The 26,036-nt window shown below is 43.1% G+C and overlaps 1 protein-coding gene across 2 annotated transcripts in view; it reads left to right on the top strand.

Moving 5' to 3' along the window:
• Positions 1-26,036, top strand: part of ABCC2 (ATP binding cassette subfamily C member 2) — a 62,405-nt gene that overhangs the window by 28,345 nt on the left and 8,024 nt on the right. For both annotated transcript variants that reach the window (XM_044752702.2, XM_070485410.1), the window contains 15 exons: positions 877-1,003; positions 5,014-5,190; positions 6,706-6,873; positions 7,645-7,825; positions 12,260-12,383; positions 12,671-12,806; positions 13,470-13,689; positions 13,842-13,996; positions 16,748-16,903; positions 18,452-18,651; positions 20,136-20,262; positions 22,100-22,201; positions 22,637-22,780; positions 23,626-23,784; positions 24,783-24,949. In XM_044752702.2, the coding sequence (XP_044608637.2) occupies positions 877-1,003; positions 5,014-5,190; positions 6,706-6,873; positions 7,645-7,825; positions 12,260-12,383; positions 12,671-12,806; positions 13,470-13,689; positions 13,842-13,996; positions 16,748-16,903; positions 18,452-18,651; positions 20,136-20,262; positions 22,100-22,201; positions 22,637-22,780; positions 23,626-23,784; positions 24,783-24,949 (2,343 nt within the window). The remainder of the gene's footprint in view (positions 1-876; positions 1,004-5,013; positions 5,191-6,705; positions 6,874-7,644; positions 7,826-12,259; positions 12,384-12,670; positions 12,807-13,469; positions 13,690-13,841; positions 13,997-16,747; positions 16,904-18,451; positions 18,652-20,135; positions 20,263-22,099; positions 22,202-22,636; positions 22,781-23,625; positions 23,785-24,782; positions 24,950-26,036) is intronic.

Genomic DNA, 26,036 nt, shown 5'->3' with positions numbered 1-26,036 from the left:
GTTTCTTAAGCACTACATGTAATGGCAGACCCAACTCATCCACTGAGCACAGCACACACAGAGTACACGAGGAGCCTGCGTAGGTGGCTCTTTCTTCACAGCCAAGCACACCTTATCATCTTCCGGCTACACCCAAGACTGTCCGCCCTTCTCTCCTGTTCCTGCAGCCTTTGTCATGGACTTGGAGCTTGCCCCAGGAAGTGTCAGGCCAGAAGACCCTCCTCTGAACCCTCCCAACCTGAAAGCCTCCCTTTACAGAGAGGAGATGGGACACAGCTCCCATTTGCTAGTATAAGTCTAGAAGAAGTGAACTTGATGGGCAGGTTCAGAAAGACGGTGAACAAATTCCTGATGTTTCTAATGTTCTAGGGACTCAAATAATAGGGCTGGCACACAGAGTTTCCGGGAACTAGCCTAATGTGGGACTCCCTCCAGCAGACACAGCCAGGTCTGCAGGGGAGGGGGAAGGAAATCTGTGCTTCAGCAAGTGGTTCCCTTGAATGGCTAGTCTCATTGAATAGCTAAGTTTGGGAAACATTGATCGAGTCTAACCTCATTAGTTTAGAAATGAGAGTCCAGAGGCAGTAACAGTCCAAGATCACACAGCTCAGCAGTGGTAGAGTTGGAACTTGAACTCAGGTCTCCAGGCCCCCACAAGGGTCTTGTTTAGTGGTACCAGGTTGGTTGTAAGATAAATTTTCCGGTCGAAACCCGCATTTGGTGCGCACACACACACACACAAAGGATCATTAAAGAAGCACTTTGGAGTCTTGTATATCCAAGACAAATTTTCCAATCTTCCCATGGAGTCTGAGAAGTAGCTTGAATTACTCTGGAATAACTCCCCTCATCTCTTTCAAATACACTCTCTTTCAGCGTGAACCTGGACATTATGCCAGGCCAGTTGGTGGCTGTGGTGGGCACTGTGGGCTCTGGGAAATCCTCCTTGATGTCAGCCATGCTGGGAGAAATGGAAAATGTCCATGGACACATTACCATCAAGGTGAGAGAGAATGCCAAGAAGAAGACTTCTGGCACTCAAATGTGGGACACTTAGTGCTGCTTTCTCATTTGAGAGAATGCCCTGAAGACTAGAATCTGATGACCATTGTTGTGTTGCTGTGGGTGAGGTCTTGGAGGCATCTGGTAGACTCACAAACTATAGATTCTTTGCCCCACCCTCCAGATATAATCAGACTCTGGGGGTAGATTCTATGAATCTGCACTTTTAATGAGCTCCCCAGGTTATGCTCATGTGCATACTAAAATTTGAAAACTATTGAATAGAGCTGTCTTCCTTCAAAGTCTAAGCAATTCTGCTATATCTGTGTTTCTGAAAACCTCACATTCTACAAAATTGTGCAATAAAAATAACAGGACCTAGGAAGAAAGAGTTAGAACAGATCATTAAAAACTGACATAACTTTGTAACCAGGGTATCAACAAAAACAATAACAAGAATAACAATGAAAACAGTAGCACTGTAAAATCTCCACTGGCAATTACACCCAGCATCACAATTAGTTCTGGGCCTCCCACCTCCCCTTTTAAGAGTTTGGTCTTTGAGAGTACTTACTTCCAATACAAAAATTTGATGTAGTTTGTAGACATCTTCATGAGTTACGATTTTTTTTAACAGAGAGGAAATCTTTTCGTGGCATGTTTGTCAGCACTCTCAGCTTCCCCAGAGAGCTAAATTTAGAGGAAATTATGGGTACTTAGAATCATTTAACCAGCCACTGCTTGCACCAAAAAGAGGCATGTCTATAGAGTTTTAGCTTTTTTCCTAAAAATCTTCATATGTTTAAATATATATAAGTATATATATATATATATATATATATATAAAGCCTTTCTTTTTAGTTATGAGAAAGTTTGTCCCTGATTGCTTTACACTGACATGCTTGAAAAAAACTAAGAATCATCACTTCTTCCACATTATACTGACATTATTCCCTGATTTACCAATCACTAATGAGTGAATTTGCATTAAATAAACATGCAGTATAGCAGAGTAGCCTCTACAGATTTAACCCCTAACTCCTTTTAGGACGCTTTTTCTTGCTAACTCATAATTGGGTCCATCCTCAAATGTAGGCATTTGTCAGGTTCCCTCTCTCTTTGCACCTGATCTGCTTCAAGCATCAGCCTGGTGCCCTAATTCCAATCTCTTAGTTCTGGCTTCCTAGGATGTCGCCTATACCATTTCCCCTCTCAGTGTCAGCCCTCTGTTGGTCCTAGTAAACTCACTTGGGTCTGACTAAAATCCTGTTCCAGAAGCAACACATGCATTTATCCTCCAATTTTCAGGATCAAGGCTAGAAACTGATGGTCAAAAAAAGGAGTATTTTTTTTTTATTTTTTTTAAATTTTTAAATTTTTTTTTAAATTTTTTATTGAGTTATTGATAGGTTACAATCTTGTGAAATTTCAGTTGTACATTAATGTTTGTCATTCGTGTCATAGGTGCACCACTTCACCCTTTGTGCCCACCCCCGACCCCACCTTTCCCCTGGTAGCCACTAATCTGTTCTTAGTCCATAATTTTAAATTCCTCATATGAGTGGAGTCATACACAGATTATCCTTCTCTAGCTGGCTTATTTCACTTAACATAATTCTCTCAAGGTCCATCCATGTTATTGCAAATGGAATGATTTTGTTCTGTTTTGCAGCTGAGTAGTATTCCATTGTATATATGTACCACATCTTCTTTATCCATTCGTCTGTTGCTGGACACTTAGGTTGCTTCCACGTCTTGGCTATTGTAAACAGTGCTGCAATAAACATTGGGGTGCATAGGACTTTTGGGATTGCTGACGTCAAGCTCTTTGGATAAATACCCAGTAGTGGGATGGCTGGATCATATGGTAGTTCTATTTTTAATTTTTTGAGGAATCTCCATACTGTTTTCCATAGTGGCTGCACCAGTTTGCATTCCCACCAGCAGGGTATGAGGGTTCGTTTTTCTCCACAACCTCTCCAACATTTGTTACTATTAGTTTTAGATATTTTTGTCATTCTAACGGGTGTAAGGTGATATCTTAGTGTAGTTTTGATTTGCATTTCCCTGATGATCAGCGATGATGAGCATCTTTTCATGTGCCTATTGGCCATCCGTATATCTTCTTTGGAGAAATGTCTGTTCATGTCTCCAGCCCATTTTTTGATTGAGTTGTTTGATGTTTTGTTGTTGAGTTGCGAGAGTTCTTTATATATTATGGATATTAAGCCTTTGTCAGATATATGACTTGCAAATATTTTTTCCCAGTTAGTGGGTTGTTTTTTTGTTTCAATCCTGTTTTCATTTGCCTTGAAGAAGCTCTTTAGTCTGATGAAGTCCCATTTGTTTATTCTTTCTATTGTTTCCCTTCTCTGAGAAGGCATGGTGTCCAAAAAGATCCTTTTAATACTGATGTCAAAGAGTGTACTGCCTATGTTTTCTTCCAGAAGCCTTATGGTTTCAGGTCTCACCTTTAGGTCTTTGATCCATTTTGAGTTTATTTTGGTGAATGGTGAAAAAGAATGGTCAATTTTCGTTCTTTTACATGTGGCTTTCCAGTTTTCCCAGCACCATTTGTTGAAAAGACTTTCTTTTCTCCATTGTATGCCCTCAGCTCGTTTGTCAAAGATAAGCTGTCCATAGATGTTGGTTTTATTTCTGGGCTTCCAATTCTGTTCCATTGATCTGTGCACCTGTTTTTGTACCAGTACCATGCTGTTTTGATTACTGTAGCTTTGTAGTATGTTTTGAAGTCAGGGATTGTGATGCCTCCCGTTTTGTTCTTTTTTCTCAGGATTGCTTTAGCAATTCGGGGTCTTTTGTTGCCCCATATGAATTTTAGGATTCTTTGTTCTAATTCTGTAAAGAATGTCATTGGGATTCTGATTGGGATGGCATTGAATCTGTAGATTGCTTTAGGTAGAACGGACATTTTAACTATGTTTATTCTTCCAATCCATGTACATGGAATGTCTTTCCATCTCCTTATGTCATCATCCAATTCTCTCAGAAAGGCCTTGTAATTTTCATTATATAGGTCCTTCACTTCCTTAGTTAAATTTACCCCAAGGTATTTTATTCTTTTTGTTGCAATTGTGAATGGTATTGTATTCTTGAGTTCTTTTTCTGTTGGTTCATTACTGGAGTATAGAAGTGCTACTGATTTATGCAAATTGATTTTATACCCTGCAACTTTGCTGTAGTTGTTGATTACTTCTAACAGTTTTCCAATGGATTCTTTGGGGTTTTCTATATATAAGATCATGTTGTCTGCAAACAGCGAGAGTTTCACTTCTTCCCTCCCTATATGGATTTCTTTTATTCCTTTTTCTTGCCTGATTGCTCTGGCCAGGACCTCCAGTACTATGTTAAATAAGAGTGGTGATAGAGGGCATCCTTGTCTCATTCCTGTTTTCAGGGGGATGGCATTCAGTTTTTGCCCATTGAGTATGATGTTGGCTATGGGTTTGTCGTATATGGCCTTTATTATGTTGAGGTAGTTTCCTTCTATGCCCATTTTGTTCAGAGTTTTTATCATAAATGGCTGTTGGATCTTGTCAAATGCCTTCTCTGCATCTATTGAGATGATCATATGGTTTTTATTCCTCAGTTTGTTGATGTGGTGTATCATGTTGATTGATTTGCGGATGTTGAACCATCCCTGTGTCCCTGGTATGAATCCCACCTGATCATGATGTATGATTCTTTTGATGAATTGCTAAATTCTGGTTGCCAAAATTTTGTTTAGAATTTTTGCATCTATGTTCATCAGTGATATTGGCCTGTAGTTCTCTTAAAAAAAGGACTATTTAAATTGTGAATAGGATATTGAATTTTTCTCCCTGGTTGGTGCAGTAAACACAGGCACATTTGTAAGTATCAGATAGTCAGTCTGACATACATTTCTTCAAATCTAAGTTCCATTTGTTCCTTTCCCCTCCTGCCACCCCTTCCTTCAACCGTGCATTTCTGGAGGTACAGCTGTCATATGGTCTGATCCTTCCCATACAGGGCACTGTAGCCTATGTCCCACAGCAGTCCTGGATCCAGAATGGCACCATAAAGGACAACATCCTTTTTGGAGCAGAGTTCGATGAAAAGAGATACCAGCAAGTTCTGGAGGCCTGTGCCCTCCTCCCAGACTTGGAAGTGCTGCCTGGAGGAGACCGGGCTGAGATTGGAGAGAAGGTAACTGGAACACCAAGGGACCTTGAAGGGTGAAGAAATAGTAAAGAGAAAAAGTGAGGATGGTGAAGAAGTACATGGGAGTAAAATAGCTGACCAATTTTGGTAGTCATGTTTGGAACAAATACCAGAAAACATGAGTTTGCACAGTATTTTGTGCAAATAACTCAGAAATTTCAAATTTTGTTACCTGGAAGCAGATATAAGAATTAGGTAATCTAAAGGAAAAATGATGAGGCTAGGACCTGAGTGGTTAAGTGACCAGTGACTGGCCCAAGGTTGACCTCACAATTGAGGGGGGCAGAGGCAGGACAAGAGCATAGGTGTCCTTGATACCGACCCTAGGTTCATAGGCTCTCTGTGTAATAGAAATTGACAAGAAGCCCAACCAAAGTCTCAGACAAAGTTTAATTGTGGCTGATGCTTAAGCACAAGGGACACAGCACAGGAGAAGCTGCTCTCTGGCTGGCTCCCCAAAGGGAGTCATCCTGAGTCTTTTATGGGGTGAAGGGAGCAGACTGGCATCATGATTCTCCTCCTCCAAAGGAATTCTGCTTCTCTCTTCCCTGTGGTGTCCTCGCATGCCCCGTAGGGGTCACAGTCCCAGCGCCTGCCCAGTAGATCCAACGTGGTGATGTTGCTCACTACCACCAGCCCAGGAAGGTCGTATAGTGGTCGTCTCGAGGTTTTGTGCACATGTAGGAGTTGGAGTCCACCGCTTGGCAGTTTTTTGATTGGAAGATCGCTTATCTTGACTTCAAAAATAGTTGGGCTGGGAGGTGCTGGACCTGGTGGTTAAGGATGAGGGGCAGAGTCCCATCCCTACTCTGTCTTGTCCTGACTCTGCTTCTGTATATTAGTGAGGGCCCGAGTAGGGTTCTGATACTCTGCTTCAAACACTTAGAAATTTAGTATGAATTATTTTCTCAGGTTATTAAATGCCTTTCTTAAAAATCGATTTTTAATGACTTTATTGTATCTATTATATGTATATAGCATAATTTGTTTAGAAATCCCTGATTACTAAATATTTAGGATGTTTTCATCCTCCCTCTCCATTACTGAAAGTGAATATAGCAATCTCTAGGGGACAAGGATCTTGAGATGTTAGAAAACTAGTAAGTGACAACTCTGGAGGGATTTTGTTCATTAATTCAACATACATTTATTGAGTACCTACTATGTGCCAGGCACTGTTTTAAGTGCTGGAGTTACATCCATGAACAAAGTAGAGAAAATCTGCCCTAGTATAGCTCTACATTCTCATGGGGCAGGAAGCAACAAAAATAATAAATAAATAAATCATATGATAGAAAGTGGTAAGTTGGGCATACTTTTATTTATTGGGCTTAAAGTAATTTATTTGAACCAAAATTATTTATACAAATAAAGGAACTTGTAAGATTTTTAAGCCATTGATACTTTATTGAAGCAAATCTCTTCCTTACCCCTCCTTAATAGCCTCTGTGAAAGTGGGACTATGGAGTAGTGCTTAACAGAATTTATTTTCTTCTTCAGGGTATAAATCTTAGTGGGGGTCAGAAGCAGCGGATCAGCCTGGCCAGAGCTACCTATCAAAATTCAGACATCTATATTCTAGATGACCCCCTGTCAGCTGTGGATGCTCATGTGGGAAAACATATTTTCAATAAGGTCTTGGGTCCCAATGGCCTATTGAAAGGCAAGGTGAGAAATTATTTAAAGTGCTGAAGACATGGGGGTGGGGCATGCACCCGCACTTTGATTGCATTGTCTCATTTGCTTCTCAAATGATACTATCTTTTGATAGTATCTTTTGATAGCAATGGGCTTGGGTCATTTCTCCAGAGGCCTATCTGTCTCAGCCCTATGGTCCCTATCTGAGCCTCGTTGCTGATCCATGAATGTTTGTCTTTCTTTGAGTGGAGTTCCTGTTGCAATAGTTAATGTGGTTCATAAATAGACAAGAATACAAGGGATGCTAAATCTCCCATACCAGGGATGGCCTGGGCCAAAGACAAAGTTTCTTGCCCTAACATACTGAAAGAATCTGGGCACTTCTTATTAGTTTAGTTGATTAGCTGGTTAGTGAAAGGGGCAGTTAGTTAACTAGTTATTTAGTTAGTTTTGTATACATCAGTTATATTGATAGGTCTTGATCTCAAGTGGCATTCCTAAGTCCAACTCTTGTGTACCCAGGAAGCTGGAGGAGAATGTGTGTAGGGCAAGCCTCATTGTCACTACAGGAAAATAACTGTGAATATATCCACGATGACAGGAGTCTCAACTTACACCTAGGGTCAGGTTTTAGCATGAGGTGCTTGGAAGGAAAGAGGAAGTAAAAGACTCAAGTGGTCAGAACCACACTTTGAGCAAAGCCCTACAGTGAGTTGAAGCATCTCTTTTTCCTTTTTTAAAGTAAACCAAGGAAGGTGGTGGACATAGGGTAGTCAACACAATTTACTGTTACTTTTACAGACTCGACTCTTGGTTACACATAGCATTCACTTTCTTCCCCAAATGGATGAGATTGTGGTTCTGGGGAATGGCACCATCTTGGAGAAGGGACCCTACAGCACTCTGCTGGCCAAGAAAGGAGTGTTTGCTGAGAATCTGAAGACGTTTGTCAAGCAGACGGATCCTGAAGGAGAGGTCACAGGTATGTAAGGGGGATTGGAACAGGATAGAATTTGGGTATGGGAAGGGGTAGGAGTGGAAAACCACTATGTACCTCCTGAGCTGTTCATTATCCAGTAAACTAGATTTGGAAGTGAATTACCCAAAGATCCACAATCTGTTCTTTCCATGTTTGTGTCTCTGTAAAGAAACGTAGACAGAACTCTATGCTTGAGCCAAACTGAAGCTCATCCTGCTCATCTGGTCTTTGACAAGCAGTTGAAGGGCACTCTTTAGGAAGGTATGACTGGAGGTTTGGGTGACTAACCCTGTGGAAGAAACAAGAGTGGCACAAGGGGCTTCCCTTTATGGATGCCCTGCTTCTTTTGACTCAAGTCTCAGATCCTACCCCACCTACCCCAAATGCATTAAAACCGCTTCCTGGACAGCTTCATAGGCTGATACTAATAATGTGCTGCTAAATTCTTGATAAGCCCTACCAAAAGGATCTTGATTAATACACCAAAAACCGATGGGTGTTTTGAACCAGAAAAAATCATGGCAGTTGCATAGTCTTACAGTATACCACAGAATAGCTGATATCCCCACCATTGGGGTCACTGATTAGCTCCAGTCAGCAGTGGAGTCCTGTCCCCTGGGGTTCTTCCCAAGAACCTGCCAACAGTAGTCCTGTGTATAGTTCTGGGTATATGCTTCAGGTAGCAGGACTGAGAAAGCAAGATCTGGAGGGTTCAGGGGCATTTCAGAAGTCAGAAGAGAGAGTAGCCACAGAGCCTGCAAAGTGGGGGCACGTTTACGCCTTGAGGTCAGGACATGTGATGGTTTAAAACTGCCCTGGGGAGCACAAGAGAGGGAAAGAAAAGCCTAAACTGTAAGTGTTGGAGGGACAGGACGAGAACAAAGAACAGGACAGTGTGGGCAACAGGGATTGGGAGCCAGCCCAGGAGAGTGGGGCAGGGGTACCAGGAACCCCAGAAAGGAAGGAGTCAGAGCTTTCCATCAACCTTTATTTGCCCCAGTGACTGGCCTGGAGAAAACAAAAATCACCTGCCCAGGGAGTGAAGGTCCCAAGCAAAGGGCAGAGTCACAGAGACTGATGCTGGATCCCCTTGAGTTACTGCTCCGCCAGCCACATCATCGTGACTGGGACAATTTTCTCATGCTAATTCTAAGCATTTTATCCTGATTTGTCTGGACTGATTTTGTTTCTGAATTGAGTTTCTGGACTCTGCTATAAACTCCCATGGGTGGGGAGCCCCTTTGAAGAATCTTGTCTTTTATGTACAAAGGACAGTTTGAAAAACAACTCTTTAAGCCCTTGTTCTGGTAAACATTCATAGGTCATTTCTGAGCAGTTACGTAAGCCCCAGTGTCTGGCATCCTGCTGTGTTGGCTCTGGGACTCGAGGTACAGATCAGGAGGCGGCAGAGTGAAGGGAAAGGCAGGAGGGCAAGGTGACCGGGATTGATATTGGCTCTGTGCGTTGGATTCCTAATTAGCTGCTTAAGCAAAGCACTACAAAGTGGGTGGCTTAAACAGCAGAAATTTATTGTCTCACAATTCTGGAGGCCAGAAATCCAAAATCAAGGTGTCGATAGGATTGGTTCCTTTGAAGGCGACAGGGAAGGATCTGTTCCAGAACTTTCTCCTAGCTTCTGGTGGTTTGCTGGCACTCTTTTGCATTCTTGGCTTGTAGACACATCAGTCTCTGCCTTCATCTTCACATGGTGTTCTCCCTTGTGTGCATTTCTCTGTCCAAATTTCCCCTTTTTATGAGGACATCAGACATATTGAATTAGGGGCCTATTGCACTTCAGTCTGACTTCATCTTAGCTTAACTAATTACATCTGCCATGACCCTAGTTCCAAATGAAGTCACATTCTGAGGTAGTGGGGATTAGGTTTTCAAGATATGAATCTTGGGGGGATACAATTCAATCTATAACATCTGTCCTCTGACACCCCAAAATTCATGTCCTTCCCACATGCAAATGCATTCACCCCATCCAACATCCTCCAAATTCTTAATCATTCCAGTATCAACTCTAAGTTCAAAATCTCATCTAAATGTCAATTTAAAGTCCCGAGTTTCATCACCTAACTCACCCAAGTCAGTTGTGGGTGAGACTTGGAGTTCTGGGGCAAAATTCCTCTCCATCTGTGAATCTGTAAAACCAGATAAGTTATCTGCTTCTAAAATACAGTAGTGAGACAGTCATAGGATAGACATTCCCATTCCAAAAGGGAAAAATCAAAAGGAAAAAAGGGATCACAAATCCCAAGTGAGTCCAAAACCAAGCAGGGCAAATTCCAGTAGATTTTAAGGTTTGTTAATAATCCTCTTTGGCTTGATGCTCTCTTCCCCTGGCTCACTGGAGTGGTGGTCCCATCCCATCCAGCCCTGGGAAGTGGTCTCACCCTCTGAAACTGAGGAGCAGCCAACCCCTTATTGCCGTCAGGGTGATTTTTCGCCTTTCTTGAAGGGTATCACATGTTCATGGCTGGATGGCTCTATTGACCCATTTCCTGCCTGTAGAATCCCAGAAGTCTGACAGTGTTCCTTCATTTCATCCCATGTCCGTCCCCTGCAGTCCAAGCTGGCAGCATTTCTGCTGAGATGGTTAATTGGATCAAGTCACATGCCTAATCTCTTTAGCAAATCTGCTGTTGAGCCTTTCTAATGAATTTTTCATTTTACTTATACTTTTCAACTCTAGAATTTCTATTTTCTTCTTTTTAAACAATTTCTCTATCTTTACTGATGTTCTCTATTTGGAGAGAACACATTCTCATACTTTTCTTTAGATCTTTAGACGTGGTTTCATTTTGCTCTTTGGACATGTTTATAATACCTGATTTAAAGTTCTGTCCAGTAAGTCCAATGTCTGTGCTTCCTCAGGTATAGTTTCTGTTGACTGCTTTTTTCCCATGTGTGATCCCCTACTTTCCTGCTTCTTTGTATATCTCATATTTTTTTGTTGAAAAATGATCATTTTGAATAATATAACAACTCTGGAAATAAGATTTCTCTCCCCTCCCTCCTCCACCAGGGTTTGCTGTTGTCCCTCCTGTTTAGTTTCCTAAACTAATTCTGTTAAGTCTGTATTCTTTGTCACATGTGGCCACTGAAGTCTCTGCTTGGTTGGCCTAGTGATCAGCTAATGACTAGGCAGAGATTTCCTTACGTCCTTAAAACCAACAAGTCACTCAGCCTTTGCTGAGTGGCTCTGTGTGTGGGGAGCGGGTGGACATGTCTTCAACACTCCAGCAGGCAGCTTACCATTCTGCCTCAGCCTTTGTTTATTGTTTGCACAGAGCCTGAAGGTTAGCCAGTGGTAAGAGAATAGGGCCTTCTCAAGTCTTTCTTGGGGATTTGCATAGCCCTACACATGTGTATGACATTCTAGATTGCTAGGAATATATTGAAGATATGAAAACTCCCTATGAATGTCTTATTCCCCAGCATTTCCTTTTAAGTTTTGGTCAGCTTCTTATTTGCCCCAACTGTTACCACCAGCTCAGGCAGCTGTGATGTTAAACAGTTGCTGCTGACTGTTTGAGCTAGCTGCAAGTCAGGTCCAATAAAGACAAGCCCTAGGAATGAGGTTTTCCAGGGAACTGCCAGACGGGTCAGATAATGACAATTTTCCAGGGATGAGGCTTTTGGGGGAGTTCCAAACCCACTCTGTTCCCTCCAGCAGCTGCTAAGCTGCTGGGTTTTGTGGTTACCATGATTGTGAGGTTGTTGGTTTTCTAGGCTCCAGCAGATCAGAGGAGAGTGGGATGGGAATAAGGTAAATTAAATTATCATAAAGCTTACTGTTCTTACTGAGATTTAGCCATTTTCCTTAAATCAATGCTTCTTGGATTGTTGCAAGGCTTTGGTTTATTTCAGAGTAATGAAAAAGTTGATTTTAACAATTTTTTGCCAGTATTCTCATTGCTTTTATGGAGGTACCAATTTCCAGAGGTCCTAACTCTACCATTCCCACTGATGCCCAGGCTATGTTTTACATTTTATTTTATTTTATTTTCAGGGTATGTTTTTAAAATGCTTTAAATTCATAAAAGTTTGTCAAATTATCTGAATTTCAAGAAGAGAATTTTTAGTTTACACTCACCTCTGTAATCAGTTCTGGGAATTATGAGTCTTCTATTTGTACAGTATAACCCTTAAAAGTTCTTTCCTGCTCTAAAGGAACCTAGAAGCTTCTGGGAATATTTTTCTCCTTTTTGACCATTTTCTCTTTCAGTGGAATTTTACCTTATTTCTCCTTTATTCTGGTATTTCTCAATGAGATGTACTATTAAGTAGTATTTCTGGAGTAGAAGATTCCAGCCTGTGTGTACATCTGAGATCTCTTGCTGAGGCCAGCAAGATCAGAAAAGACTTCTCCTTGTTCACAGGGCTGTGAGAGCTCTGTGCCATCTCCCTAACTTTTGTTGTGTCTCCTAGTCAATGAGGACAGTGAAGAAGAAGATGACTATGGGCTGATGCCCACTGTGGAGGAAATCCCTGAGGAAGTGGCCTCCTTGACCACAAAAAGAGAAAACAGCCTTCGTCGAACACTTAGCCGCAGGTTGGTCACCTATTCAGCTAGCAGCCCTCATCACTTCCGTATTTCCACTTGATCATTCTCTTTTTTTCTCTGTGGGCTTTTCCTGAGGGAGTGTACACCATGGACACTCCCAGCTCTTCCTTTGTTTCCTTGTATGGGGAGGAGGGTTGGAGTGGTGTGTTTCCCCATGGCCATCTGCTCCAAAATTCTCTTTGATGCAAGTGGAATGAGTGTGACATTTACTTGTAGAAAGCACCTCAGGATGCATCTACATGCTCAGGAAAGCTTTCTGCCTCTCAATCTCTCAGTTCTAGGTCCAGTAGCAGGCATCTGAAGTCCCTAAAAAACTCCTTGAAGACTCGGAATATGAATAACATGAAGGAAGAGGAAGAAGTAGTGAAAGGACAAAAACTAATTAAGAAGGAATTCATACAAACTGGAAAGGTGAGCACCACAATAAAAAGCACCATTAGAAGTGAGATAAGGCTTGGGATCTGAACATTTTAAAGTTTGAGAACTTGAATGCATACCTACAGGAGGAATTTGTTGTACGTGCTTTGCAAATCTTTAAATTCACCATTGAAATGTTAGTGGAGGCTCTGGGCTTTCTCTCAAATTGTAGTTCCATGAAGAATGACATGTTTCCTGTGAATATCTTCATACCGCTGAGTGATTCCATTCTGATATGTAGAGAAAACAACAAAACTGCTTTGGGATGCAATTCTGGGAGCCAGAGAACGCTAATATATCAATCTCAGAGCACACAATTCAAATTAATAAAACTTAAAGCCAAGGTCTTAAATTTCAGATAATTTAAATCCAAATTAATAAAACAAATTCCAAGGTCTGCAGTATAATCCCATCTGTCCCACTTTTATATCTTCTAGAAGCTTATTAATAATCTGATGGTTATTTACCCTGCATTGTATTTTAGCATTGATTATTATCCTGGTGCAGTGCCAAAATGGTGACCATAGACTACCAGATTTTGCTATCTGCTATCCACGTTTCCAGGGGACTTCACTCCCCATTGTGATTGGTATTCTAGGTAATTCCTCACCAAAAGCCATTAAGAATTCTACTAATGTTGAGGTGGGGGTTTTGCAGGTGAAATTCTCCATCTACCTGAAATACCTTGGAGCAATAGGATGGTGTTCAATAGCCTTCATCATCTTGGCCTATATATTAAATTCTGTGGCTTTTGTTGGATCCAACCTCTGGCTCAGTGCTTGGACCAATGACTCTAAAAACTTCAATGCCACCAACTATCCAGCCTCTCAGAGGGACTTGAGAGTTGGCGTCTATGGAGCTCTGGGATTAGCACAAGGTATGTCTGATGGCTATGACAGCCATCTCTTACAAAGTCTGTCTGGTCCATGAACTTTGCCTGGACTCAAGAAAAAATTTGCCATTGTGCCCTTGGCACAAGTCTTCAGGGATCTCTGTGCATGGTGCTGACTAAACTGTTTCCATTTCTAGGTGTATTTGTGTTAATAGCAAATATCTGGACTGTCTATGGTACCACCCATGCATCAAACATCCTTCACAAGCAACTGCTGAACAATATCCTTCGAGCACCCATGAGTTTTTTTGACACAACACCCATAGGCCGGATTGTGAACAGGTTTGCTGGCGTAAGTATCACAAGGGCTGTAAGATGTATTTATATGCTGAAGATCTTTCTATTTCTCACAGGGAAAGTATTCTCATGGCCCCCTAGGCAACTTTGTGCAGTTCTAGTTCTTTCGTCCACTCAGCATTCAAATGTTTTTTGAGTACCTTGTGTGAGGTCCTGAGGATCCTGGGGATAAAGGGATGAACAGCTCTGGCCCTTTAAGTAGCTCACTATCTAGTGAGGGAGACAGCCAAGGAAATAAAGGATGATGCTAGAATATGGTAAAACCAATAACAATGATGTGTACAATGGTGTTCTGGGAATACAAAAGAGTGACAGAGAAAAGAGGGACTAGCTCAGTCTGGGTGACTAATGGTGGGAAATGTCAGAAAAGGTGAGACTTGAATTAAGTCATAGAAGTTAGCCAGGGAGATGGTGGGGATAGGGGTGGGTGGGTGGCAGTAGAAGCAGGATGAGAAGGATTATTCTGCAGTGGGAAAAACACAAGTAAAAGCACTATCACTGGCTGTGACAGTGAATAAAAGGGATAGCAGGATAACCCTTTGCATAGTCTCTGCCTCCATTCCTCAAACTTCCATCTTCGATGCTTTAAGAATAAGTAAATTAGGTCTGGATTATGGAAGAGAGCCATCTGTGATTTTAATGAGGTTCTAAAACATAGTCTCCATCTGCTGCAGATCCTAGAACCCTTAGCAATCATTCATTCATTCATTCAACCACATTTATTGAGTACCTTCTATGAGCCAAGGACTGTGCTAGGCATTGGGATGCTCAATAAATGTTAAGATCATAGATGGCTCTCTGCCATGGGGCCAGACCGAATTCACTGATTCTTAATGCATTTGAGATGGAAATTTCAGGAACAAAGGAAGAAACTGGGCAATTTGGAGTAGTATTCAACTATCATCAGTACAGTTTTCAGTCCTCTGTTTGTAGAGGAGGGAGCACATTTTTAAAAATGACTGAGTATCTCTGGACCCTTATTTGTTTTGGTCTTGGAGCAGACACAGAAAGGCTAGCTCACAGCCCACAGCCAGGCTCTGGGGACACAGTGACTGCTTCAAAAGTGGGCAAGAGACTTATCCCCATTTATCACCTTCCTCTGGGACAAAAATAGTGGGCATGATGTTATTGGAAACAACTTCAAGGGGCTCTCTCCTCTTTTTTTTTTTGAGGAAGATTAGCCCTGAGCTAACTACTACCAATCCTCCTCTTTTTGCTGAGGAAGACTGGCCCTGAGCTAACCTCCATGCCCATCTTTCTCTACTTTATACGTGGGATGCCTACCACAGCATGGCTTTTGCCAAGCGGTGCCATGTCCTCACTTGGGATCTGAACCAGCGAAGCCTGAGCCCCAGAGAAGCGGAATGTGCAAACTTAACCGCTGCGCCACTGGGCCAGCCCCCATCTCCTCTTTAATAAAGCCTAAAAAAGCACGCAATTTTGCATGAGGAGAGTTCTCACAGGAATTTTGCAGAGATTGCACACTCCTTTCTGATGTGGTGATATATATAATTAATCTTCTGAAAAAGAGAACACAGAGATCTTACTCTGAGTTGCATAAGCAACAGTCATATTTAGCTAACTGCTTTTGCGTGAAAAAGGAAACTGTCATTAATTAAATAGTGAGTGTTGTGGGGGAGGTGGCTCAGGCCTATAAAGGACAGTTTGATCTAGGGTTCTCTAGAACTGATGGCTGAGCTCTTAAGAGGAGATGATGGAGGGAGTGTAGGAAAGAAATATGGAGAATCTGTGCCAGGTAAGGATCAAAAGTAATTTGTATATAATTGATAGCTGGTGAGGATTTCTTAATACAGTTTTTTGCATTCTGATGTGACTTTGGAAAGAGTACATTAGACTCAGGAGTCATCCACTCTTCAGGGCTCTCTTGGGAAACAATTATCCCTTACCTAGTTTGGGACATTCCAGAGATAATTGGAACTCACCTTGGTATTCACGTAGTACTAATCCTAGAATTGACATAATCTAAGAAATATAGGCAAGGGAACCCAAAATATAAGCCAGGCTTCCTGGGTGTACTAAACCATCCATCTATCTATTCATTTGCTCATTTAGTCCTTTATTCAACATGACATGAAGGCAGTATGGCAGTAAGACCTGTCCGTCACCTCTGGGTTCCTTGGTTAGAACACTGGCCAGGCAGGGATCACATTCAATCTCCACCTCCCTCTCCCCTTGATGGTCTACGCTTATTAGAGGCAACAACCTCCCAGGTGGGGGATGGTTCTTCAGTCAAGGATGGGTGACAGAGCTTGTTGACTGGAGCCTCCAAACAAATGTTTATTGAATGCTTGTTTTGTGCCAGGTTCTGTTCTAGGTACCCAAAGGAATTAGGACCTGTGTAAAGTTAGAATAATTGAATTGGCTCCTTTGTAGGAGGACTTACCTGTAAGGCTCTATTAGCTTGCAGTGGTTATGAATGGTTTAATAAATTTGACAAATGAGAATTTCACTGAGAAGAGTGAAAACCTTTGCCAAGTCTATTAAAAAAGGTAAAGGATGAATGCCATATCTGTTTAGAGAGATTTAGAAAGATGAAGAAACTACAGAAATGAGATTGGTTATTGGGGTGAACAGAGCAGTCCATTGCAAATGAATATCAGGAAACAATTAAATGAAGGAGTCACTGGGAACCCAGAATTAAACAAATTCCCTCCTGGAATTGGGAATATGTAAAATGTCGTAGGAATTCATGAGTACACCACCTCTCCTAATTATGTGTTCCTAGGATATTTCCACAGTGGATGACACCCTCCCCATGTCCTTGCGCAGCTGGATTTTATGCTTCCTGGGGATAATCAGCGTCCTTGTCATGATCTGCATGGCCACTCCAATCTTCGTTGTCATCATTATTCCTCTTGGCATCGTTTATGTGGCTGTTCAGGTAGGTTTGGAAATGGCTAGGTCTCCTTTCCTCTCCACTTATAAAAGCCCTGGCTCCTTCCTGAAAATCTTCCCTTTTGCTTATTGCTAGTACTTGCTCCTCTCCAGCATCTTTGTCATTTAATCATACATTAATATACTGAGGAGCCCACAGGCCACAGTCTGAAGTTGAAGTGTCAGCACCAATTAGTGTGTGGTTCACAGCAAATCTCACATTAACAGTTGCCCCTGATAAGCTTAAGTGGGGCACATTTATGTTTGGATCCAAGACTAATTTAACGTTGGCTCTGGACAAAGTCTTGAAGCTCTGTAAGACCCCTCACAATGGTTAGGTCATTGGTTGCTGCTAGAAGAGTTGTGCTGTGGCCGCTTTGTGGGTTGACTTAGTCTTATTTGCTTGGAGACATCTCTGGCAGGAGTTAGATCTCTTTTCACTTCATGGCAGTTCTAGTTTCACTGGATTGTCTGTGGATGGCTTAGGCTCAATTCCAATGTACTCTCGAGGGAACAGGTAGCTTGAGAGCCAAGCTTCACAGAAAAACTGGAGCAAGTGAAGGGACTCCATGCTTGTAGTATAAATTAATGAGGGCAGGGAAGCTGTGGAGAGAACTCTTGTCCCACCAGTTACCTTTAGGATGAACTGTTCACCTTGGGAAAACAATTCTGAAGACTTTACAATCAAGGCAGGCTTATGGCCTGTGGTAAGGTGACACCCCCTGGTGTTTGTGTTGAGTTCCTCAGGTTCACTGTCCTCTCGGTAACAGCCTTTTGACTGTTAATAACAAACCAACAAATAAGAAGCAGGATATTTGAGGAAACTTCCAGGTATAACATTTTGAACTCCAACTCTCAAATGCCCAGCTCTTCCCTGGTTTCACCAAATCCTCACAGAATCTATTAGCACCACTAACCCATTCCACTGAACCTCACCCTTCAGGCCTCATGTCTCAGAAAGTTGGCCTGCACTCTCTATTACATCCAGGTCTGGTTCTTAGACCTTCAACATTTCACACACCTCCAGAACTATCTTTACCTTCACACACCATCGTGGCACAGTTTTGGTAACTTACCGGACTCTATTTAATTTTTATCCAAACCTCAGCATACTTTTCTCTGGCCATTTCCTGCCCATCTCCACTTTTCACACACCTGGGGTCCCAGCTGCATTTACAAAATCCTTTGGAGGCCATTTTTCTAACTACAACAAAAACTGTCATTTGGACAGTATATGGAGATTCTTGGGGAGAATATGGATCAGGCTGACCAAGCTCCTCAAATGGTTTGGAAATTCAAACCTCTAAGGCTGTGGTATAGTCTCCTCACTTTCATCCTCCTCTGTTCCCCACCAACCCCAGATATTCCCACCATCCTCTTCCTCTCTCATCATTCCTTTAGCCAGAAGTGGGACTGGAGGCTTCTGTCTCCACAGCCCACAGATGTGGTCTGTGGCCATCGAGGTGAAGAACGTTGGGTCATGGCCACAAAGGAGGAGGTACGGCATGTGTGAGACGATTGTGTTACTAACAGACTCTTTACTTTTGGGGACCAGATATTTTATGTGGCTACGTCCCGCCAGCTGAGACGTCTGGACTCTGTCACCAGGTCCCCAATATACTCTCACTTCAGTGAGACTGTGTCAGGTTTGTCTGTCATCCGCGCCTTTGAGCACCAGCACCGATTTCTAAAACACAGTGAAGTGGGGATTGACACCAACCAGAAATGTGTCCTTTCCTGGGTTACTGCCAACAGGTGAGGCTGCTCCTGGATATTTACCCAAATTTGTGCTTTGGGATTCTGCATGTTTGACGTTAGCTATAGGAAGGCAGGCATGACAATGATGTGAAAATCACTCTGGCCAAACACGCTCGTCATGTATGTAAGAGAAGAATGCATGAGCTTTGGAGTCAGAGACTGGGTCCCAGTGCCTGCTCTGCCATTTACTGTGCTGAGTAAATTGTCTTGACCTCTCTAAGGAAAGTCTCATTTTCTTTGTTTTCACAATTGCTAGAACACAACTATTTCACAAGGTTATGGTGGAAGTTAAATGACATCTGTCAGCATTTTGTAACCCAGGTACTAAACAAGTGCCGGGTGAAGTGGACATTCTCTGCTTCCCCGAGAGTGGACATGAGATTCTCTATAGGCAGGACACTCTTCGTAGGGTGGTGATAGAGCAGAGGTTGGAGGGAAAAGAGTTGGGAATTTTTAGGTAAAACCAATGATGACAGAAATGGAAAGTTCACATCCTGTAAGGTGAATCCCTGAGTAGGATGAGCATTCTTCATTTCTCCAGCATCATTGGACCCTGGCAAGAAGTGGTATGTCCTCTAAGAAGGAAGGTCTTTTTCAGGAAGGGAAAGTCTTTAGTGGCCTCCACATTGTCTTAAGGTGTTAAGGGTAGGCTCATGATGCTCAGTGTTATTTGGAATGTGGAGAGATCAGAAATTTGATCGTAAAGATATTTTATTTCTTAGGCACTTTCCAAGAAGGGAACAGGCATATAAGTAAATCCTATTGTATGTCCGTTGTAAAATATGTTTCATATCTGTTTGTATACATGCTAGAATTGTTGATGCAAACATCTGAATGCATTTTATTTGGGAAAGTCAATTTTTATAAACTATGTCTTTCTATAAATCATTCAGTTCTCTAGGAAGCCCCGATATATCTCCCTGTGATCAACTCATACCTAATTTCCCCTAACTTCTAGGTTCTCCACCTTTTTAAAATCATGACATCAGACAGGGTGCACTGAACCTTACGGTGGTGCTTACTTTCTACCCTTACATTTGGGTTCTCTATGGCATTGCTTCCCCTGCTTAGTCAAAAGAAATCACTTGGAATGTTTGTTAGAAATGCAGGTTCCTGAACCCAGTTCTAGTCCCTTTGAATCAGAATCTCCTGGGGAAGAGTCTAGGAATTTTTTGCATGAATTTGCGCATTTTTAAGAATTGCCCCAGATGATTCCTTTGATTTGGCAAGTTTGGGAGACATTGCACCATAGGATTCTCTTGGTTTAGCAAACTCCTCTAGTACCTTTAAAATGCAATTTATTTTCCAAAAAATTCAATCCGAGATTTTAGGAACATGTGGTAATTTGAGGCACCTCCTAAGAGCACAGCCATACCAACTCAAGCCCTCTGAGAATGTTCTATGAACACTGAGGTTGCTGATTAAGATAAGCAAATGGAGATCAGTGACACCTCTCTCTCTCTGATTCTGTTGCCCTGCAGGTGGCTTGCAGTTCGTCTGGAGCTGATTGGGAACCTGATCGTCTTCTTTTCAGCCTTGCTGATGGTTGTTTATAGAGATACCCTAACCGGGGACACTGTGGGCTTTGTTCTGTCCAATGCACTCAATGTGAGTCTGAAGATTGGGAGTTTGGTTACATTAATGCACTTATTCCTAAAATGAATCTAGAGTATGCCATGGAGTCCATGCTCTTGATTCTTTCTAGATCCAAAGGGATGAGGGGAAACTGAGGTTCAAACCCTGGCTCCCTCTCTTACTAATTGTACAACCATGGACACACTCCTTACCCTTTCTAAGTAGGTACCAGCGTCATCTGGAAAAATGGACATAAATTTTGTTGTCCTTGGGAGTTAAGAAAGCAATTTCATATGATTCAACCTAATAGTTCCCTGTCTCTTTGCCTCTTTGCTTGATTCTAGTCAAAAGAGAGAATAAATGAGTTTCTTTTCCATTATATCAGAAACCAAAAGGTCTTGTGAACAAATAACTTCTCTTATGTTTCTTTTTCTTAGATCACAGAATAATTGGAGCTAACTCTAATAAACAACATAGAGTCCAATAAAACTATATAATGCATCCCCAGCATGACTAGGGGATTAATGTTGGACATTATTTCCTAGCACCTAAGACACGGGCTGGCACTACAGTAAATGTTTAATAAATCACACTCACATAATGAGTCGTTTGACCATCCTTCATGGTATCTTTCAAACTAATATATTGGAGATTTACATAACTATCAGCAAGCTCTATAAGGTGCTGTCTTCAGTAGGAGTTAATAAGGCTGAAGGCAATCATGGTGAGGCACCCTAAAGGATTCTGTTGTTCACCAGAGTCAATGGGTTCCCTGTGCCACTGGCCCTTCATCCCCTCACTTCTAGGTTTATTAACCTGGGACAGATGGGGCAAAGAGTTGGAGAATTACTAGATTGAACCAAAACAAAAACATTCAAATATCAACAACTACATAAGGTTCAACCTACATAAAGTGGTTAGTCATAGTGCCCACGATCCTATGCTCACCGTCTCTGTAACTGCCATGTGCTCAACAAAAATTCCCTGTGCCTATGTGCCAGGTCCAAGTCTTTGCCTGAAAGAAGCTTGCATCAGAGTAATCCACGGATTCCCCAGATTCTAGACTGGCCCAGATCATGACAACCTTCTTACTGCTACTTAGATGTACAGTCACCTGCTACATAGCAGTGTTTTGGTCAATGACGGACCACATAGATGATGGTGGTCCCATAAGATTAGTACCATATAGTGTAGGTGTGTAGTAGGCTATATCATCTGGGTTTGTGTGAGTATACTCTATGATGTTCACACAATGACGAAATCACTTAATGACACATTTCTCAGAACATATCCCCATTGTTAAGTGATGCATGACTGTATTTTTGTAATGGCAGGAAGGTATCTGGAGTTCATTGGGATAAAGGAGGACAAGGGTTCATGTGGATGTCCTACCTTGAGGGCTGGGTTCTCAATCAAGCTGTTGTTAATTGAGAGCAGAGAGAGGAGGCAGCTTTTTGGAAGGCCTTCTCCTACGCTGTGTCTTTTCTTATGCTTTTCCCATTTGAAGAATGCCACCCCATATCTTCTCCACAGACACTAGGCTTACAGGCAGGAGAGCCAAGTTCTGGCCCCACTCCACCAACTCCCACCTCTCCAACCACAGCTTTAGCCCCAGGCCACTCCAAGCTCATATCGCCTTTCATGTTTAGCAGCACACAGTTGAACACTTAATTGTTCTCCAGCCATTCAGTGCACTAGTCTCATTTCCTCCCCCAAAGAGGTGAGGATTGTCACTTATACTTTTCCTTGCTTGCTTGTGGAGCTCAGCATAGCGCTAGGTACAAAATAGGCACTGGATTGACTTGTGGTTTGATTGGTTGAGTTGGTTTCTGAGCCTGAGATGATCTTTAGTCTTCTGGTTATTCTGTAGATCACACAAACCCTGAACTGGCTGGTGAGGATGACATCAGAAACAGAGACCAACATTGTGGCTGTTGAGCGAATAGATGAGTATATAAATGTGGAAAATGAGGTAAGGAGGAATTAGAGGAACCCAGGGGCAAGGCAAAAAAAGCAAACTATGTGACTCCTTCAAGAGAACATCTTCACTTTGTCTAGAGGATGCACATGGGATCATAAAGGTTCTCCTCATGTTCCCCTTGCTCGAAGTCAAAGGACCCAATTTCTTGAAACTTAGACTAGGAAGTGGTTTGGTGGAAGTCAGGGCTTGGAATGTGCCAGGTTAAATGGTGGCTTCATTCTGGAGATCCATAGAGCAACCTTGTGGGATAGCGTTTCTTTAATTGGATAAGGTAAGAACCTTCTGAAAGTCTATTTCAGTCTATTCAATGCAGATGCCCACAGGTGGCTGGGACATTGTTGCCCTTCTTCTGTGACAGGAGTCCCATGGGGACTGTTCAGTGAGTTGCCACCATGTGAAGCACTTCTTCTCCTGTCTCCTTGCCAGGCACCCTGGGTGACTGATAAGAAGCCTCCGGCAGGTTGGCCTAGCAAAGGGGAGATCCAGTTTAGCAACTACGAAGTGCGGTACCGGCCTGAGCTGGATCTGGTACTGAAAGGGATCACTTGTGACATTAAGAGCACGGAGAAGGTAGGTGGAGCTGAAGAAAGGCCTGGATATGAGTCCTTGTGATCGGAGCACAGTTGGACACAGAGGTGGGGAGCAGCTGGACTCTGGGCTTTCATTATTAGGGAAGCAGGAGAGGGTCAGGGCACTTTCTCCGCCCTGGGAGGTGTAGGGACACAGGGCCACCACCAGAGGGCAGGATATCAAGAGCTCAAACAGACTTGGTGGGGCTGTAGGGCTTCCTGCTCAGTCCTTCCCTGCCTCCCTGTGGCATCCTCTTCTGTGGCTGATGGTGGCTCCTTTCCTGTAAGGGCCAGGGCATGTGGAGAGGAAGTTAGGAAGCACCAGGCCTGGGGAAGGAACTGCTGAGAAGAGCAGTGTGGAGGTTGTCCCTGCAGAGAGAATGGCCTGGTTCTCCTTCTCGTCTGCAAAGTTCTGCACCCTCCTATGGTGTTCTTGCCCTCTGAGGATGTGGGTCTAATGTGGGACCCAAACAAGTGTAGGTAAAGCTGCCGAGGTCCAGGTCCGGGTCTGGTTCTCAGCTAATGGCAGGTCCGTTCCTAATCACTTCTCCTCACTTCTAAACAAGGGTTTTAAAAAATCTATGATTTCCAGTAATAATTATAACAACAACAGCTGCTGATGTGTCACTGCAGTTCTCAGCAAGTGACTATTTAGGAGGTAGGATGGGAAGGTCATCTTTTTCTGACATTTGGGCAATTTTTTCTTACCAAATCAGTTTCACATCTTAGAGATGAAGTAGCCAACCACTGTCTCTTTCCACCTGTGTGGTTATGAATGTCCCAGGCTACATTTTTTCCCCCAAGAATTACCTGGTGAACTAACGTGCAAAGGAACTGTATTTACAGATCGGTGTGGTGGGCAGGACGGGAGCTGGGAAGTCATCCCTGACAAACAGCCTCTTCAGAATCCTAGAGGCTGCAGGTGGCCAGATCATCATTGACGGGGTAGATATTGCTTCCATTGGGCTCCACGACCTCCGAGAGAAACTGACCATTATCCCCCAGGTGAGCTGTAGAACTTACTCTCTCACACGCAGCAGAGGACAGCCTGTTTTGCAGGAAATGTGCATGTGCTTCTTGATGTATATTCAATTAGCAGTCTCATTTCTGTAGTCCACCCAGGATACCTAAGCTAGTTCCTTAAGACACATTGTTTCCAGAACTTACAAGAATAAGTTTTGCAGCTTTTTGTAATATGCCTGTGTGACTGCCAGTGTCTAACCAGTAGGTGGCAGCAACACAACAGAAGTCAAATAGAGCAGATGATTAGTTAGCATTTCTGTAGACCATCAGGGTTCTCAAGACCTTTGCAATCAGCGTTAGCAGTTTTGCCACTGAAGCTTGAAACCATTAAGCTTTATACTCCCCATTTGATATGGTTAAAAGATAGGGGAGGGAATTTGCTGCAGGTTTCTGCCAGCAAGCAGAAAGCTTAGTGCATCAGCAAGAAAGGCTTCCCTTTGGCTTCCTCTCCAGAACCTACCAAACAAGGACTGCCCCGGAGGCCCCTCCACTCTCAGGGTGGTGTGTGGGTCCTCATTAGAACCATTGCTAGCTGCAGCCAAGTCTCTGCCGATGGTTTTGGTTTGTCTGACATTTGCTCAGTTTGATATACTCTTTTCTTCAGCCTCTTCAAAAGCTTAATAAATTCTTCTCTTGCGACTGTACTATCCCTTCTGCCTGCCACTGATCTCTCCACCTCTACACCATATTTGGGGTTGTGGGACATGCCTCTCAGCTTCTTAAGAGATGCCGAGGCAAATTTGGAAATCCATAAATGAATCTCAGAATGAAAAACAAAAAAGCCAAAAACTCTTCATCCTGTGCTTGGCTCCCCGGCTGGCAGCCACTCTAAGCCTTCAATGGGGAAGCCTTACAAAAACTTGACCACTAACCGGCTTTCTATCTCAGGCCAGTCCTACCTGCTTTCTCCTGGCCACAAAGAACTGCTAGTCCCTTTCCTGTCATTAGCCCCAGTAGCCCCCTTGTCCCTCGTCTTGCAGGATCCCATCCTGTTCTCTGGGACCCTGAGGATGAATCTAGACCCTTTCAACAACTACTCAGATGAGGAGGTTTGGAAGGCCCTGGAGCTGGCTCACCTCAAATCCTTTGTGGCTGGCCTGCCACTTGGGCTGTCTTATGAAGTGGCAGAAGCTGGTGACAACCTCAGGTAATGTTTCATAATCCACTTTCCCCACAGGCAGTGAGAGGAGGTAAGGGGGAGCCACTCCTTTGTTCCTTGTGCTACAGGTGGTACCTGGCATTATAGAATTTTCACTCTCCAGGGGCCAGCCTGGTGGCACAGCAGTTAAGTGCACACGTTCCACTTTAGCAGCCCAGGTTTGCCGGTTCGGATCCCGGGTACAGACATGACACCGCTTGTCAAGCCATGCTGTGGCAGGTGTCCCACACATAAAGTAGATGGAAGATGGGCATGGATGTTAGCTCAGGGCCAGTCTTCCTCAGCAAAAAGAGGAGGATTGGTGGCAGATGTTAGCTCAGGGCTAATCTTCTGCAAAAAAAAAAAAAAAGAATTTTCACTCTCTAGGTCTAATTCCTAATGTGTAAAATGAGCCCGTTGTGAAGATGACATGATAAAGTAGATGTGAATGTGCATCAAAACTCTTGAAAACCTTTGTTAGTAAAGGCACCCTCACGAGACATGACACAATGTGAGCTTACACATCCTGCCAGCGTGGAGATTCTCAACTCAGCTGTGGACTGCTACCAGGATGAAAACAATCCCGATGCCTAGTCCAAGCCCAGAGAGTCTGATTCAATTGGTATGAGGTGCAGACTGGATACGGAAGTTCCAGAGGATCCCCAGGGGGTTGTGATGGGCATCCTAGTTTGAGCAGCACTGGTCTAAGGGGCATGCGGACAGTGGGGACGGCGTGTCCTCAGAGGCCTGGGGCTCCTGAAACACCTTAAATCAGCACAAAGACTCTCTTGGCTTCACAGTTCCTTTTACCTTTCCAAAGCTCGTCTATGTATGTCGACACTTCACACTTCCGGCCTTCCCTATGTGTCTGCCTCTCGGTTAATAAGTTGACCTGGCATTTTGCCTATGACAACCAGGTTTCTCCCTCCAGATGGTGAAGTCAGCCGTCAGCCAAAGCCTGCTGCTCAGGAGTAGTTCTTGCTTGAGTCCCAGGTGCCTTCAGAGTGGGGGGTAGAGCATGGACCGTTAGCAGATGACGCTCAGAAAAGAAAGGAGGCTCAGTAGCTCAACTAATGGGCCAGCAGCTCTGGCTTCA

This window comes from Equus asinus, chromosome 2, assembly GCF_041296235.1.
Source record: "Equus asinus isolate D_3611 breed Donkey chromosome 2, EquAss-T2T_v2, whole genome shotgun sequence".
NCBI lineage: Eukaryota > Metazoa > Chordata > Mammalia > Perissodactyla > Equidae > Equus > Equus asinus.
The sequence above is the reverse complement of the archived record's forward strand: the minus strand, read 5'-3'. Positions and strand labels throughout refer to the sequence as shown.